This window comes from Nerophis lumbriciformis, linkage group LG19, assembly GCF_033978685.3.
Source record: "Nerophis lumbriciformis linkage group LG19, RoL_Nlum_v2.1, whole genome shotgun sequence".
Lineage (NCBI taxonomy): Eukaryota > Metazoa > Chordata > Actinopteri > Syngnathiformes > Syngnathidae > Nerophis > Nerophis lumbriciformis.
The window spans coordinates 30,380,051-30,394,124 of NC_084566.2; the positions used below are offsets into that span (position 1 = coordinate 30,380,051).

A 14,074-nucleotide genomic window follows, 5' to 3' on the forward strand; every position below is an offset into this window, starting at 1 on the left:
CGGCGTGGCATGGAGTCGATGAGTTTCTGGCACTGCTCAGGTGTTATGAGAGCCCAGGTTGCTCTGATAGTGGCCTTCAACTCTTCTGCGTTTTTGGGTCTGGCATTCTGCATCTTCCGTTTCACAATACCCCACAGATTTTCTATGGGGCTAAGGTCAGGGGAGTTGGCGGGCCAATTTAGAACAGAAATACCATGGTCCGTAAACCAGGCACGGGTAGATTTTGCGCTGTGTGCAGGCGCCAAGTCCTGTTGGAACTTGAAATCTCCATCTCCATAGAGCAGGTCAGCAGTAGGAAGCATGAAGTGCTCTAAAACTTGCTGGTAGACGGCTGCGTTGACCCTGGATCTCAGGAAACAGAGTGGACCGACACCAGTAGATGACATGGCACCCCAAACCATCACTGATGGTGGAAACTTTACACTAGACTTCAGGCAACGTGGATCCTGTGCCTCTCCTGTCTTCCTCTAGACTCTGGGACCTCGATTTCCAAAGGAAATGCAAAATTTGCATGGTTGGGTGATGGTTTGGGGTGCCATGTCATCTGCTGGTGTCGGTCCACTCTGTTTCCTGAGATCCAGGGTCAACGCAGCCGTCTACCAGCAAGTTTTAGAGCACTTCATGCTTCCTGCTGCTGACCTGCTCTATGGAGATGGAGATTTCAAGTTCCAACAGGACTTGGCGCCTGCACACAGCGCAAAATCTACCCGTGCCTGGTTTACGGACCATGGTATTTCTGTTCTAAATTGGCCCGCCAACTCCCCTGACCTTAGCCCCATAGAAAATCTGTGGGGTATTGTGAAAAGGAAGATGCAGAATGCCAGACCCAAAAACGCAGAAGAGTTGAAGGCCACTATCAGAGCAACCTGGGCTCTCATAACACCTGAGCAGTGCCAGAAACTCATCGACTCCATGCCACGCCGCATTAACGCAGTAATTGAGGCAAAAGGAGCTCCAACCAAGTATTGAGTATTGTACATGCTCATATTTTTCATTTTCATACTTTTCAGTTGGCCAACATTTCTAAAAATCCCTTTTTTGTATTAGCCTTAAGTAATATTCTAATTTTGTGACACACGGAATTTTGGATTTTCATTTGTTGCCACTTCAAATCATCAAAATTAAATGAAATAAACATTTGAATGCATCAGTCTGTGTGCAATGAATAAATATAATGTACAAGTTACACCTTTTGAATGCAATTACTGAAATAAATCAAGTTTTTCAAAATATTCTAATTTACTGGCTTTTACCTGTATATATATCTCCTGAAAATATGCAAACAAAACTGTGTTTAGATAATTGATACTTCAAACTTGCATAAATAAATATTAAGGAATATAACATAAATTGGCTTCTGAGAGCTTCAAAATGTAATGAATAAAATGTTAAAGTTGTTGATAAACAAGCAATTATTTTAATAATTAAATATGGTCATTTTAAATTAATTATTATGATCATTTAAAATTAATTATTTCAAATATGTTTATATTAATGTATAATTCTATGGCTGAGTGTAATAAGGAGTCAGAAAAAATAAAAATATAATTAATTTTGATGTTTTTAGCAAAATATAGTAAAAAAAAATTGTTTTGTTTTTTTAATTAATATATATATTTATTTTTAGGTAAGATAAACATAATACAATTTATCTGTAGTCTGGATGATTTAGTTCTTGTCACCCTATTGTCCTCCCGTCATGAAAAAAGGCTGTCCTCACTCAGGTCGCATGGAGCTGGAGGGGGCGTGGCCTCTAGCTCCGGCTGAAAATCGGGAGATTTTCGGGAGAATATTTGTCCCGGGAGGTTTTCGGGAGAGGCGCTGAATTTCGGGAGTCTCCCGGGAAATTCGGAAGGGTTGGCAAGTATGAGTTAAGGGGATAATTATGATGCGTTCAAAACCAAACAATAATATATATTAAATAATAATACATTAACATAAAAAAAATTCAGGCAAATTGAGCCACAATAACTTAACAGCACTATAGGCTCAGTAGGCAGAGATGACAAAGGAAAATAAAAAGTTAGCCTTTACGCAAACCATAAACTGATAGGTGTGGGCTGCATCTGGGAACACACTGATTGGTTTATCAATGTGTGTGTTTGTGTGTCTATGAGGCTGCAGTGCGTTAATAAATGTCCCCACACGATGTACATTTGACAGTGATTCATAGCAGGGAAGCTAACATCAGCCTACGGTGACAGCCAAAATATCTACTAACGTTACTTACCGCCATGTGCTTTGTTGAGTACATGTAAGCTTAAGCTTGTTAATCATGTGACCGCCTGGCTCTGTTTGGTGAAACGGAGTCAAACGTCACCAGTGACTGCATGTGATTGGTGAAACGGAGTCAAACGTCACCAGTGACTGTATTTGATTAGTGAAACGCAGGCATGCGATAGATCCTACTTTGAAGGTCTGTCTGACAAACCAAAACAAACAAAGCGTGCATTAACAGATCGATAAAAATCAGTAGCGAGTAGCGAGCTGAACGTAGATAAATGGAGCGGAGTAAAAGTAGCGTTTCTTCTCTATAAATATACTCAAGTAAAAGTATGTTGCATTAAAACTACTCTTAGAAGTACAATTTATCCCAAAAGTTACTCAAGTAGATGTAACGGAGTAAATGTAGCGCGTTACTACCCACCTCTGTTGATAACCATCACGTGACTCATGCTTCAAGTTAATTCAGGATAACTGCCTTCACGTGTGCATACTCTACATTTTAGGCCTAAGTTTCCATCCGAAGAGACCATGGGTTCTTGCAAGTTTGCACAACGGAGTCATCCAGCTGTGGGACTATCGAATGTGCACACTGATCGACAAGTTTGACGAGCACGATGGTAATACATGCAGTATGTTAGTGATCATTAATTATCTATCCGCAATGACTTATTTGAATCTTATTGTACAGGCCCTGTTCGAGGAATTGACTTCCACAAACAGCAGCCCCTGTTCGTGTCGGGAGGCGATGACTACAAAATCAAAGTAATCTTGAGTTTGATTAATCGTGTTCGTCTTCAAAATACATCCTTTACATCAGGGGTGCCCACACTTTTCAGCAGGCGAGCTACTTTTTAAATGACCGAGTCAAAGGGATCTACCTCATTCATATATATAATTTATATTTATTTATTTATTTATGAAAGAGACGTTTTTGTTAACAAGTTAAAAGGTGTTTAATGATAATACAAGCATGTTTAACACATATAGATTCCTTTCTTTCCTGAAGACAAGAATATAAGTTGGTGTATTACCTGATTCTGATGACTTGCATTGATTGGAATCAGACAGTAGTGCTGACAACGTCCACATTTTTTAATGGAGGAGAAAAAAAGTCCTCCTTTCTGTCCAATACCACATGAAAGTGGTTGCTTTTTGCCATCTTATTTGTCCAGCTTCCATACTCCTTTTTATACACTTTACGAGAAATACATTGGCGGCAAACACTGTGCCTTTCGAGCTTGTGCACGCCAGCTTTCTGAGACTCTTATTTTGTTAGCGCAGGCAGGATAGAGCAGTGCTTTTATTGTGAGGACAGGAACTATGTGGTCAGTCTTTAGGCTTTTGACAGGAGGTATGGTTGAAATAAAAACTGTTTCTCGCCTCCCTGACGGTCTTTTTTTCCTTCACACTGAGCTCGCAGCAGCCAGCGTCATTTCACAAGACCCTCGGGTGCTGTGAATGTCAATCAAGTGACATCATAATGAAAATTTCTGATCGCTAATTTTTAGGACTATTTTTTCAATGCCTAGTTGGCGATCGACTGACACACCCTCCGCGATCGACCGATAGCTCGCGATCGACGTAATGGGCACCCCTGCTTTACATGATTGATTGATTGAAACTTTTATTAGTCGATTGCACAGTACAGTACATATTCCGTACAATTGACCACTAAATGGTAACACCCAAATAAGTTTTTCAACTTGTTTAAGTCGGGGTCTACGTTAATCAATTCATGGTACAAATATATACTATCAGCATAATACAGTCATCAAACAAGTTAATCATCAGAGTGTGTACATTTAATTATTTACATTATTTACAATCCGGGGGGTGGGATGTGGAGGGGGTTGGGGCGGGGGGTTTAGGTTTGGTTGATATCAGCACTTCAGTCATCAGCAATTATATCATCTGAGAAATGGACATTGAAACAGTGTAGGTCTGACTTGGTAGGATATGTACAGCGAGCAGTGAACATAGTGAGCTCAGAAAGCATAAGAACAAATATATACGTTTGATTATTTACATTTGATTATTTACAATCCGGGGAGGTACGATGTGGTGGGGGGAAGGTGTTAGTCTAGGGTTGTAGTTGCCAGGAGAGGTGTTCTTTTAGTGCGGTTTTGAAGGAGGATAGAGATGCACTTTCTTTTACACCTGTTGGGAGTGCATTCCATATTGATGTGGCATAGAAGGACAATGAGTTAAGACCTTTGTTAGATCAGATTCTGGGTATAACATGGTTTGTGGAGCTCCCCCTGGTGTTGAGGTTATGGAAGTAGTTTGACATGTACTTCGGTATCAGGGAGGTGTAGCGAATTTTATAGACTAGGCTCAGTGCAAGTTGTTTTAGTCTGTCCTCCACCCTGGCCAAATGTTTGTCTTTGAGTAACATGAAACGTTGCTACCCAATTTAAATATTTGAACAATAACAACTATTGTTGTGTTTTGATAAGGTATGGAACTACAAGCTGAGACGCTGCCTCTTCACCCTCCTAGGACACCTGGACTACATCAGGACCACCTTCTTCCACCATGTGAGTCGTCCGTCTGTCACCTGTTCTTTATGTCGGCTTGTCCGACCTGCCGAGTGACATTCATTAACTCGTTTCTAGGAGTACCCCTGGATTCTGAGCGCGTCTGATGACCAGACCATTCGTATCTGGAACTGGCAGTCCAGAACTTGCGTCTGGTAATAAATGCCTCTACCAGTAAACCTCAGCTGTAACAATGACGCTCAATGTGCCTGTGTTTCTTGTCTTCATTTCTTCAGTGTGCTGACTGGCCATAACCACTACGTGATGTGTGCCCAGTTCCACCCGTCTGAGGACCTGGTGGTCTCAGCCAGCCTGGACCAGACTGTGCGAGTGTGGGATATCTCCGGTGAGGGCTTAAGGATAAGCGGAGCACAGGAGACTCGGCCGGGCTGTGTTGACGGAGGACTGGGGGTGTACACTGAAGCCATCCTTGTTGAAATTGAATGTTTTCCTGTTGTAAAATGAGGCTATGAACAGAATTGTCATGGTTTCATATTTTTACACCAGAAAAAAGTGATATTTTAACCTGGGTGTGTTTATGTTCAGATGAGGAAGAGGATGCAGATGGATCAGAAGTCCTGGGCCTTCCTCTTCCTCGTTTGGACAAATCTATGTGGGCTATATGCACAAGCACCTCCTCTAAGGACAGATTAATTGATGATTAGTTAAGTATCTATTGAGCAAGAAGCCTAAATGACTTCTTAAAGGAAACCGAGGAGGTGTTGTGTGTCACTGCATGCTTTTAATGTTTGCTGTTGGTGTTTGTTGCTTTTTGGGGGCTTTTACTCATCCTTCTGTCTGCTTCTCCTCAGTAGTTAAGCACTAATCCCACTCCTCACACGCAAAATACGTATTTCCTCCCTTATTTGTGCAATTACAAGGCTTTTCTGCAGACTTTTTGTGCTTTATAATGCTAACACACATCTCTCTAGCACTTGCATCATACAAAACACTTTTATAGTTATTAACAGACCGCATCCATTACTACTAACTTTTTAAAACCTATACAACTTTTCCGTCTGGTCTGCCATTAGAGAACGGGAATGGCATTTGCACAAACCAAGCATGGAATATAGTCTCTTTTTTAACATTCTTACTATCAACCACTGCGTTGTTCCTCGAGGGTGTCCTGATTTGATATTGATATGGGATATCAGCCTAAAATCAGCAAAACAAAAGTATCAGACTATACATTTAAAATTGTTGACGTAAGCGCTCCGATACAAGCGGTCCTGCAGCGCGTTTACTTGTGCAAAGGTGGACAGCCAGTTAATAATAAGCACTCAAAGTTAGTCTTTTCTTGTATTTTAATCAAGTCATTTACAAAGGGTTAAACATGGTAGGCTACTAGGAGCTAGCAGTTACACAACAGCTAAGCGCACAAGCTTGAAATATGTAATGATTGTCCATAATTGAACAAAATTGCAGTCTAAAACACGTGTCAATATAAGCAAGTATCAAATGATTATAGTATTATAGTTGCATATTACTTATACATGGGGCGACGTAGCTCGGTTGGTAGAGCGGCTGTGCCATCAACTTGAGGGTTCTGGGTCCGATCCCCGCTTCTGCCATCCTAGTCACTGCTGTTGTGTCTTTGGGCAAGACACTTCACCCACCTGCTCCCAGTGCCACCCACACTTGTCTAAATGTAACTTAGATAATGCACGATAACCGTAAAGCGCTTTGAGTCACTAGAGAAAAGCGCTATATAAATATAATTTATGTCACTTCACATACAAAGTCTCCAAGGTAGAAGCATATTAGAGATTATCCAGTAACAAACCTGCCCGCATCATCAACTTAATGCGTCCTGAATTTAACTTCACAAATGATTGTGGCCATCATCAAAGACCAATCACCACAATACTTACAATACTGTCTTATTTAAAGACAGCATAAGTCAATTCCAGAAGGTTAATAATAAATAGATTAGTGTTTTTCATACCTACCATTGTAATTCCACTTGATCAAACTTTTCTAACATTCCACACTGCAAAAAGTATGTATGTATGTATATATCAGCCAGGCTCCAATATCTGTATAGGAAGTAAAAAAAAATTGTATTGGGACACCCTTAATTGTTGCCACCTTTATTGCTGACATGTAACTAAAAAAGTCACAATTAACTTTGCATGAGACTCATCCAACACGCATGAGCTTCCAAAGCAGTAATACAAGTATTTCCCACACCACCCAATCCCAATGCTCTACATCAGCCACACCCTCCCCTCGTGTGCCCCCTTATCCATTGCCCTACCTGGAAACATCCATACTTGCACATAGGTTCCGAGTTCCATTTCATTGCCCTTCCCCCCCTCCCTCCATCTCTTTAAGCTGCTGAACCAGCTGCTCACCACATTGTTTTTTAGGCAGGAATCACCATCACAATCTGTCATCTTTAAAGACCTCCAACCAAATCATGGCAAATTTTTCGTCTCTAACCCAACCCGATTCAAAGTAGTCAGCTGGAGGGAGAGCAAAGGTTGTATTGCTGTGTTTCTGTCTTCAGTGCGTGTTTACTGGTCCAGCAGTTGTCTCTCCTCCAAACCTAGCTTCTCTCTTCTTTGCCAGTGTTGTCGTATTTGATTTGTTTGTGTTGACTTGTTTCTCCCCTCTGTACTGTGCTTGTGGCCTGTGTAACAACAAAACACCTCCCCTGTCCACCACAACCGGTACTCTGAATGTTGGTTCCAGGGTTGAGGAAGAAGAACCTGTCTCCCGGCGCCGTGGAGACTGAGGTCCGCGGTTTATCTGGTGTCGACTTGTTCGGGGCCTCTGATGCTGTCGTCAAGCACGTCCTGGAGGTGAGAGAAGGTTTTGTGCACCCTTAGTTTAAAGAAATACATCCAATGACACATTTAGATGTAATTTTGTCTTTAAGCCCTGAAATTCTTAGTCATCCATACTCGCGTGTCTTTGTCCAGGGTCATGATCGGGGGGTCAATTGGGCAGCCTTCCACCCCAGCATGCCTCTTATTGTCTCGGGGGCTGACGACAGGCAGGTCAAGATCTGGAGGATGAATGGTAAGAACACAGCTTTTTTTCTCCCCCAGTATTTCTTATACATTTATTGATTTATGATGGCCCACCACAAATAGATTAGACACTACCTATTTGCCCTCACTCATGCACGTCTGCAAATGTATCAGAATCAGAAATACTTTATCAATCCCCGAGGGGGAATTAAAATTTTCAGCACAATCCCATTCAAGATCAGACAAACATTACAGGGAGACAGAACAGGATCGCTGACGGGTCTGCCATCTTCCGGCGCCCCTTACGAAAAAGGTGAGATACAGGTAAACAGTGGGGCGAGGGGTGGGTATGAGTGAAACTGCATAATCTCCCACGGCACACTAGGCTGTATCTCACGGCACACTGGTTGGAAAAACACTGCTATATCTGACCAATCTAAGTCTATGAGCACGAACTGATGAAGCCTAGTCTGATTAGCGCCGAAATGTCTTCCAAGACAAATCAAGTAGTCCAGTTGCGATCGATTGAACGCCCTGAGATAACAATGACCTGGATGAATGAGAACCCATTCATCCATCCAACCATTTTCTACCGCTTATTCCCTTTGGGGTCGCGGGCGGTGCTGGAGCCTATCTCAGCTACGATCGGGCGGAAGGCGGGGTACACCCTGGACAAGTCACCATCTCATCACAGGGCCAACACAGATAGACAGACAAGATTCACACTCACATTCACACACTAGGGCCAATTTAGTGTTGCCAATCAACCTAACCCCAGGTGCATGTCTTTGGAGGTGGGAGGAAGCCGGAGTACCCGGAGGGATGAATGAGAACCTTCATAGACAATTAATTTGTACTATTCAATACATTTTATATTGCTCCTACATTTTTTCATGTGCTACTATTTTTTTTCATTTAGTACGGGTGCTCCTAGTGAAAAAGCGAAGCGTACAGCCCTGATGAAAATCCTTAGTCAAAGACTGCTGTACGAATTAGACAATGACATTATCTCCCTCCATTAACGCACAGCAAGGAATACATTCCAGTGCTGGGGGAAACACTAACACAGATTGTTGCTTCGACCACCCAAACATTACATCATTTCTACATCATCTTGTAGAGGGGTGTAATTGATCTCCTTTTTGGTCCTTTCTCCTTCAGAGTCCAAGGCCTGGGAGCTGGATACGTGCCGCGGCCACTACAACAATGTCTCCTGTGCCGTTTTCCATCCCCGCCAGGAGCTCATCCTGTCCAACTCTGAGGACAAGAGCATCCGTGTATGGGACATGTCAAAGAGGACAGGAGTGCAGACTTTCCGCCGGGACCACGACCGTTTCTGGGTGCTTGGCGCTCACCCAAACCTCAACCTGTTTGCCGCTGGTGCGTCAGCCGCTTCAGAGTATTGTCATCAATTGAATATGTTTATACTCATTTTCCACTGTTTCCTTCAGGCCATGACAGCGGCATGATTGTGTTCAAGCTGGAGCGTGAACGCCCAGCATATGCCGTCTACGGCAACATGCTTTACTACGTCAAGGAGCGCTTTCTGCGTCAGCTGGACTTCAACAGCAGCAAGGACACCGCTGTCATGCAACTGCGCAGGTAGGTTTATTTGCAGCGACGAGCCTCATCAATTACATTTATCAGGTGCAATTAAGTGAGAACCTTTTGTCCCTTTGTTCCAGTGGGTCTAAGTTTCCAGTGTTCAGCATGTCCTACAACCCTGCTGAGAATGCTGTCCTGCTCTGCACTGTTAGTATTTCTCCATGCAACAAAAACTCACATTAATATGGTTTCCATAGATAATATTGTTTACTGAACAATACTCTTTCAGAGGGCGACAAACCTGGAGAACAGCACTTATGACCTGTACTCTATTCCCAAAGAGAGTGACTCTCAGAACCCTGATGGTATGATAACCTTGCGAAGTCTCTGCAGATCTATTCTATTGTGATTTATTTGAAAATATATGGGCATTTACTGTAATGTTTGTCATGTCTCAGCACCAGAAGGGAAGAGGTCCTCTGGCCTGACAGCCGTTTGGGTGGCAAGAAACAGATTTGCCGTCCTGGACCGAATGCACTCTGTAAGAATCCTTTCATTTCAACAGCAAATCTTACCTCCGTAGTATTACTGAGAATGAACTAGTTTAGGTCAAAAGTGTCAATTCTGCTTTAATTTTATTTCCCACTGACTGCGTCGTTGTCTTCACTTTTGTAGCTGCTGATCAAAAACCTGAAGAATGAGATTGTCAAGAAAGTGCAGGTGCCGAGCTGTGAAGAGATCTTCTACGCAGGGACCGGCTCGCTGCTGTTGCGCGATGCTGATGGCGTGACGCTGTTTGACGTGCAGCAGAAGCGCTCGCTTGCTACCGTCAAGATCGCCAAAGTCAAGTATGTGGTGTGGAGCGCTGACACCAGCCACGTGGCTCTGCTGGCCAAGCACGGTGAGCACCGAGCGTGACTATGGCTCTCGTCTTAAGTAATCTAAAAAAGCCTAAAATTTTCCCACCTGGTTGTCCTACAGCCATTATGATCTGCAACCGCAAGCTTGAGAGTCTGTGCAACATTCATGAGAACATCCGAGTGAAGAGTGGAGCCTGGGACGAGAGCGGCGTCTTCATTTACACCACCTCCAATCACATCAAATACGCCCTGACCTCTGGGTATGTTCGCATTCACATCCGTTTCCATTACACTTTTTTGTATTTTTTTATTTACTCAATATTTTAAAAAAAAGTTTGATACAACATCAAATTAATTATGAAATAAAAGGAGCAGAAAGAGATGTATAATGTGGCGCGCTGGATGTTTTCAAACTATAGAAATGAATCCAATGGTTGTAATTTGCACTTGAGTGACATAAGAGTTAGTATGTAACATGATATGCATTTAAAATGACTGTTATACTTAATGTGACCAGCAGATGGTGCTGGATAATGATAGTCAGGTAAACGTAACAAAGAAGACATGGGCTGAATATATTTTTCAGAGTATAAGTCGCACCTGCCGAAAATGCATAATAAAGAAGGAAAAAAACATATATTAGTCGCACTGGAGCCCGGCCAAACTATGAAAAAAACTGCGACTTATAGTCCGAAAAATACGGTAGATGTTAGGATGCATACATGGAGGGAGGAATAAATGTTGAAGCGAAAGCTTGTTATTCACAAGACAAAGTTTGGTCGTTAATAGATTAACCAAACACTACGGCAACCGTAGGAAGCGCTGCTTCATGCTGACGAAGGTCGAGGCAGAGTGGGTGGGACAGCGACAGGCCTGAGACCTTGATGTAATATCGCTGTTGTAGAAAGTTCTGCAGAACAGTTATAGTATATCAAATAAGTGGATGTTTTCTATACTTTGCCTTTTTTTCGCCATGTTTGTTGCATTTTTATTGCTCTTGCTGGATTTGAAAAGATGTTGATCAAGTAGGTGATTTGGGAAGTAAAAGAGCAACGTTCATATATTCTCAATACTCAGTGTTTTATTGTTCATAGTTAATATTGTAAATTCCACATTCTATATTTTATGTACATTCTGACTGTCATATAATTCAGTAAAAAAATTTAAAGTTCATCCCGTTTTTGAGATCTTTTTAGTTTTTTACTGAAAAGACACTCAGAATGTACATGAAAATACATAATGTGGGTTTTACAATATGAACAATAAAACACTGAATATTGAGAATATATGAACGTTGCTCCTCTACTGCTGACCACATCCTTGATATTCATCTTTTATAATCCAGCAAGGGCAACAAAGATGCAACAAAAACGGCAAAACAAAGACGCAAACTGCTGTCCTGTTTGTACATTGATCTTACATCAATTATGTTTTTTACAACAACACAGGCATATTATATTTGTTGTGGTTGTTTGGATTGTTGTTGCTAGCTTTAGATACATTTTTTAGTTGGTGTATCAAGTGGCTGAATCGACATTGTTTAGTTCACGACCGGGCATTGAGTGTTTTGGGGATGAATGAGCGCTCTCGGACACATTATTTTCCTCTCATCACAATGGCAGCATTTCAGTCACATTTTTGTCAGTTTCCGTGATCTTCTGCGTTTAACAGCGGATTCCGTTTTATTGGTCGATTCTGTGATTCCGTCTGTGGTTACGTTAACGCAGAAATCATATGGCTTTATTTTTTTTGTTGAGTTTAGTGATTATTGATTAGGCATACTAGCGCTCTGTCAAATAAAAAGTAACAACCATGGTGAGATCCCAAACTTCACATAGACATCGTTTTTTTTTCACTTATGCGCTCATCATGTGCTTATTTCACTCATCCGTTTCACTGTTGCAAGCTCAGGAATTTGCTTGCCCATTAATGTTTTTTGGTTTACAATATTTTAATGATCGTGAGAAGCCAAAATCGAAATTGAGATCAAAATGTGATAAATTGTCCAGCCCTTGAGTTGGAATGATTGATGCTCAAAATTCCGGGTGTGCCTAAGTGCAACCTCTCTCGAGGAAGTGGTGTGTTGTTTTTGTTGTGTTTTCCTCGTGTAGTGTTCATTTGATTCGGGTAGCACTCAAAGTCCGACCAATGGCACGACCAAAGCCATGTTTGTTTATACTGTGAGGTCCGATAATTGTAGGGGCAGTTTGGAACATCCTACGAGGTAGAAGCTTTTGATTTGTCCATCCTAACCCACATACAGCGGCACATTCAGTGTGACGTCATAATTCCCCTTCATCGACCCGATAATTATTTAATCGATAATTATACACCCCAACTTAATACATTATTTTTAGAATATTGTACATCAGTTGCATCCACTGTTTTTAGACCAGGTGGGGAAGTCTTGCCTGTTTTCAATGTTTCACTTTCTCCATGTAGTGACCATGGCATCATCAGGACTCTAGACCTCCCAATCTATGTGACCCGTGTACGAGGCAACAGTGTTTACTGCCTGGACAGAGAGTGCAGACCCCGGGTCCTCACCATTGACCCCACAGAGTACCGCTTCAAAATGGCTCTGGTCAACCGAAAGTACGATGAGGTGCGTCCCCACTAAACTGAATAATACCTTGAGGGAAAAAAGCTTTTATGTTGAAAGAATTCATGCGCACTTTCTCAAAATCCTTCTTGTAACTTTCAGGTGCTTCACATGGTTCGTAATGCCAAGCTGGTGGGCCAGTCCATCATTGCCTACCTGCAGAAGAAGGGCTATCCTGAGGTGGCGCTGCACTTTGTCAAAGATGAGAAGACTCGCTTCAGCCTGGCTTTGGAGTGTGGAAACATCGAGGTAGTCAGGCTGGACTCGCAGTTCCCACTGCTTTGTCTCTCTAAGTTGAAGTGTCATTGTATGAAATGTTACTAGTTCCCCATTAAAAGTGTCTCCTTTTTTGCTGTGCGTCAAGGTGGCACTGGAGGCCGCCAAAGCGCTGGATGAGCGCAGCTGCTGGGAGCGTCTGGGTGAGGCCGCGTTGCTGCAAGGTCACCACCAGGTGGTGGAGATGTGCTACCAGAGGACTAAGAACTTTGACAAGCTCACCTTCCTCTACCTCATCACTGGCAATCTGGCGAAACTGCGCAAAATGATGAAGATTGGTGAGAAATTCAGATGAAAAAGTATGTTTTGGTGTGTGGGGATGTCATTCCGGGGCCCTAAGCACGGGGGCATTCGCTGGGCTTTTGTCAAGTTTGAATATATTTTTTTCCCCATTTAAATATTTAATTTATAAATAAAAAAGATTATAAGAATATACTGTATGTTAATGTAACATTAATATGGTTTGTTCCGCCTGTTTAGCGGCATAGAACACATTGCTCAACGCGGATGTCATATTGTCATCAGAACTCAACTTTAAGCTTTCACACATTTTGGAACAAGGAGTTGATAAAAGAAATTTTAAAATATAATGAATACATTTGTGGCAGCGTAGGAGAGAGTTATGTACATATTTCAGGTTTGCATCTCATTGCCCATAACTGTGGTGCGTTCAAAGACCCTCAATTGAAGTTACAAACCGAGGCTACACTAATTTTTAAAAACGAGGAGAGATTTAACCTCCAGGAAATACACTAAAAATAATGAAATGATAACAATGTATTATTGTGATATATGTTAGATCAGATAATCTCTATGCTCTAAAGTAAAGGAAAACTTGCCAGCTTTATAATCATATTTAAGTGAATAATGACAGGTTATGTAATTATTTAAATTCATATTCTGGCCACTTTATATTCAGTTTGTTAGATTTTACTATAAGATATATATATATATATATATATATATATATATATATATATATATATATATATATATATTAGGGCTGCAACAACTAATCGATTATAAAAAATAGTTGGCGATTAATTTAGT

General features: G+C 41.6%; 1 protein-coding gene across 1 annotated transcript in view; it reads left to right on the forward strand.

Moving 5' to 3' along the window:
* The window catches only part of copa (COPI coat complex subunit alpha), a 28,093-nt gene that overhangs the window by 1,469 nt on the left and 12,550 nt on the right, over nt 1–14,074 (forward strand). The window contains exons 2-18 of the mRNA XM_061978992.2: nt 2,730–2,843; nt 2,915–2,988; nt 4,683–4,763; nt 4,842–4,918; nt 5,000–5,109; nt 7,461–7,570; nt 7,691–7,790; nt 8,903–9,121; nt 9,193–9,343; nt 9,427–9,493; nt 9,576–9,651; nt 9,745–9,827; nt 9,962–10,187; nt 10,268–10,406; nt 12,589–12,751; nt 12,851–12,997; nt 13,113–13,302. Of these exons, the coding sequence (XP_061834976.1) occupies nt 2,730–2,843; nt 2,915–2,988; nt 4,683–4,763; nt 4,842–4,918; nt 5,000–5,109; nt 7,461–7,570; nt 7,691–7,790; nt 8,903–9,121; nt 9,193–9,343; nt 9,427–9,493; nt 9,576–9,651; nt 9,745–9,827; nt 9,962–10,187; nt 10,268–10,406; nt 12,589–12,751; nt 12,851–12,997; nt 13,113–13,302 (2,127 nt within the window). The remainder of the gene's footprint in view (nt 1–2,729; nt 2,844–2,914; nt 2,989–4,682; nt 4,764–4,841; nt 4,919–4,999; nt 5,110–7,460; nt 7,571–7,690; nt 7,791–8,902; nt 9,122–9,192; nt 9,344–9,426; nt 9,494–9,575; nt 9,652–9,744; nt 9,828–9,961; nt 10,188–10,267; nt 10,407–12,588; nt 12,752–12,850; nt 12,998–13,112; nt 13,303–14,074) is intronic.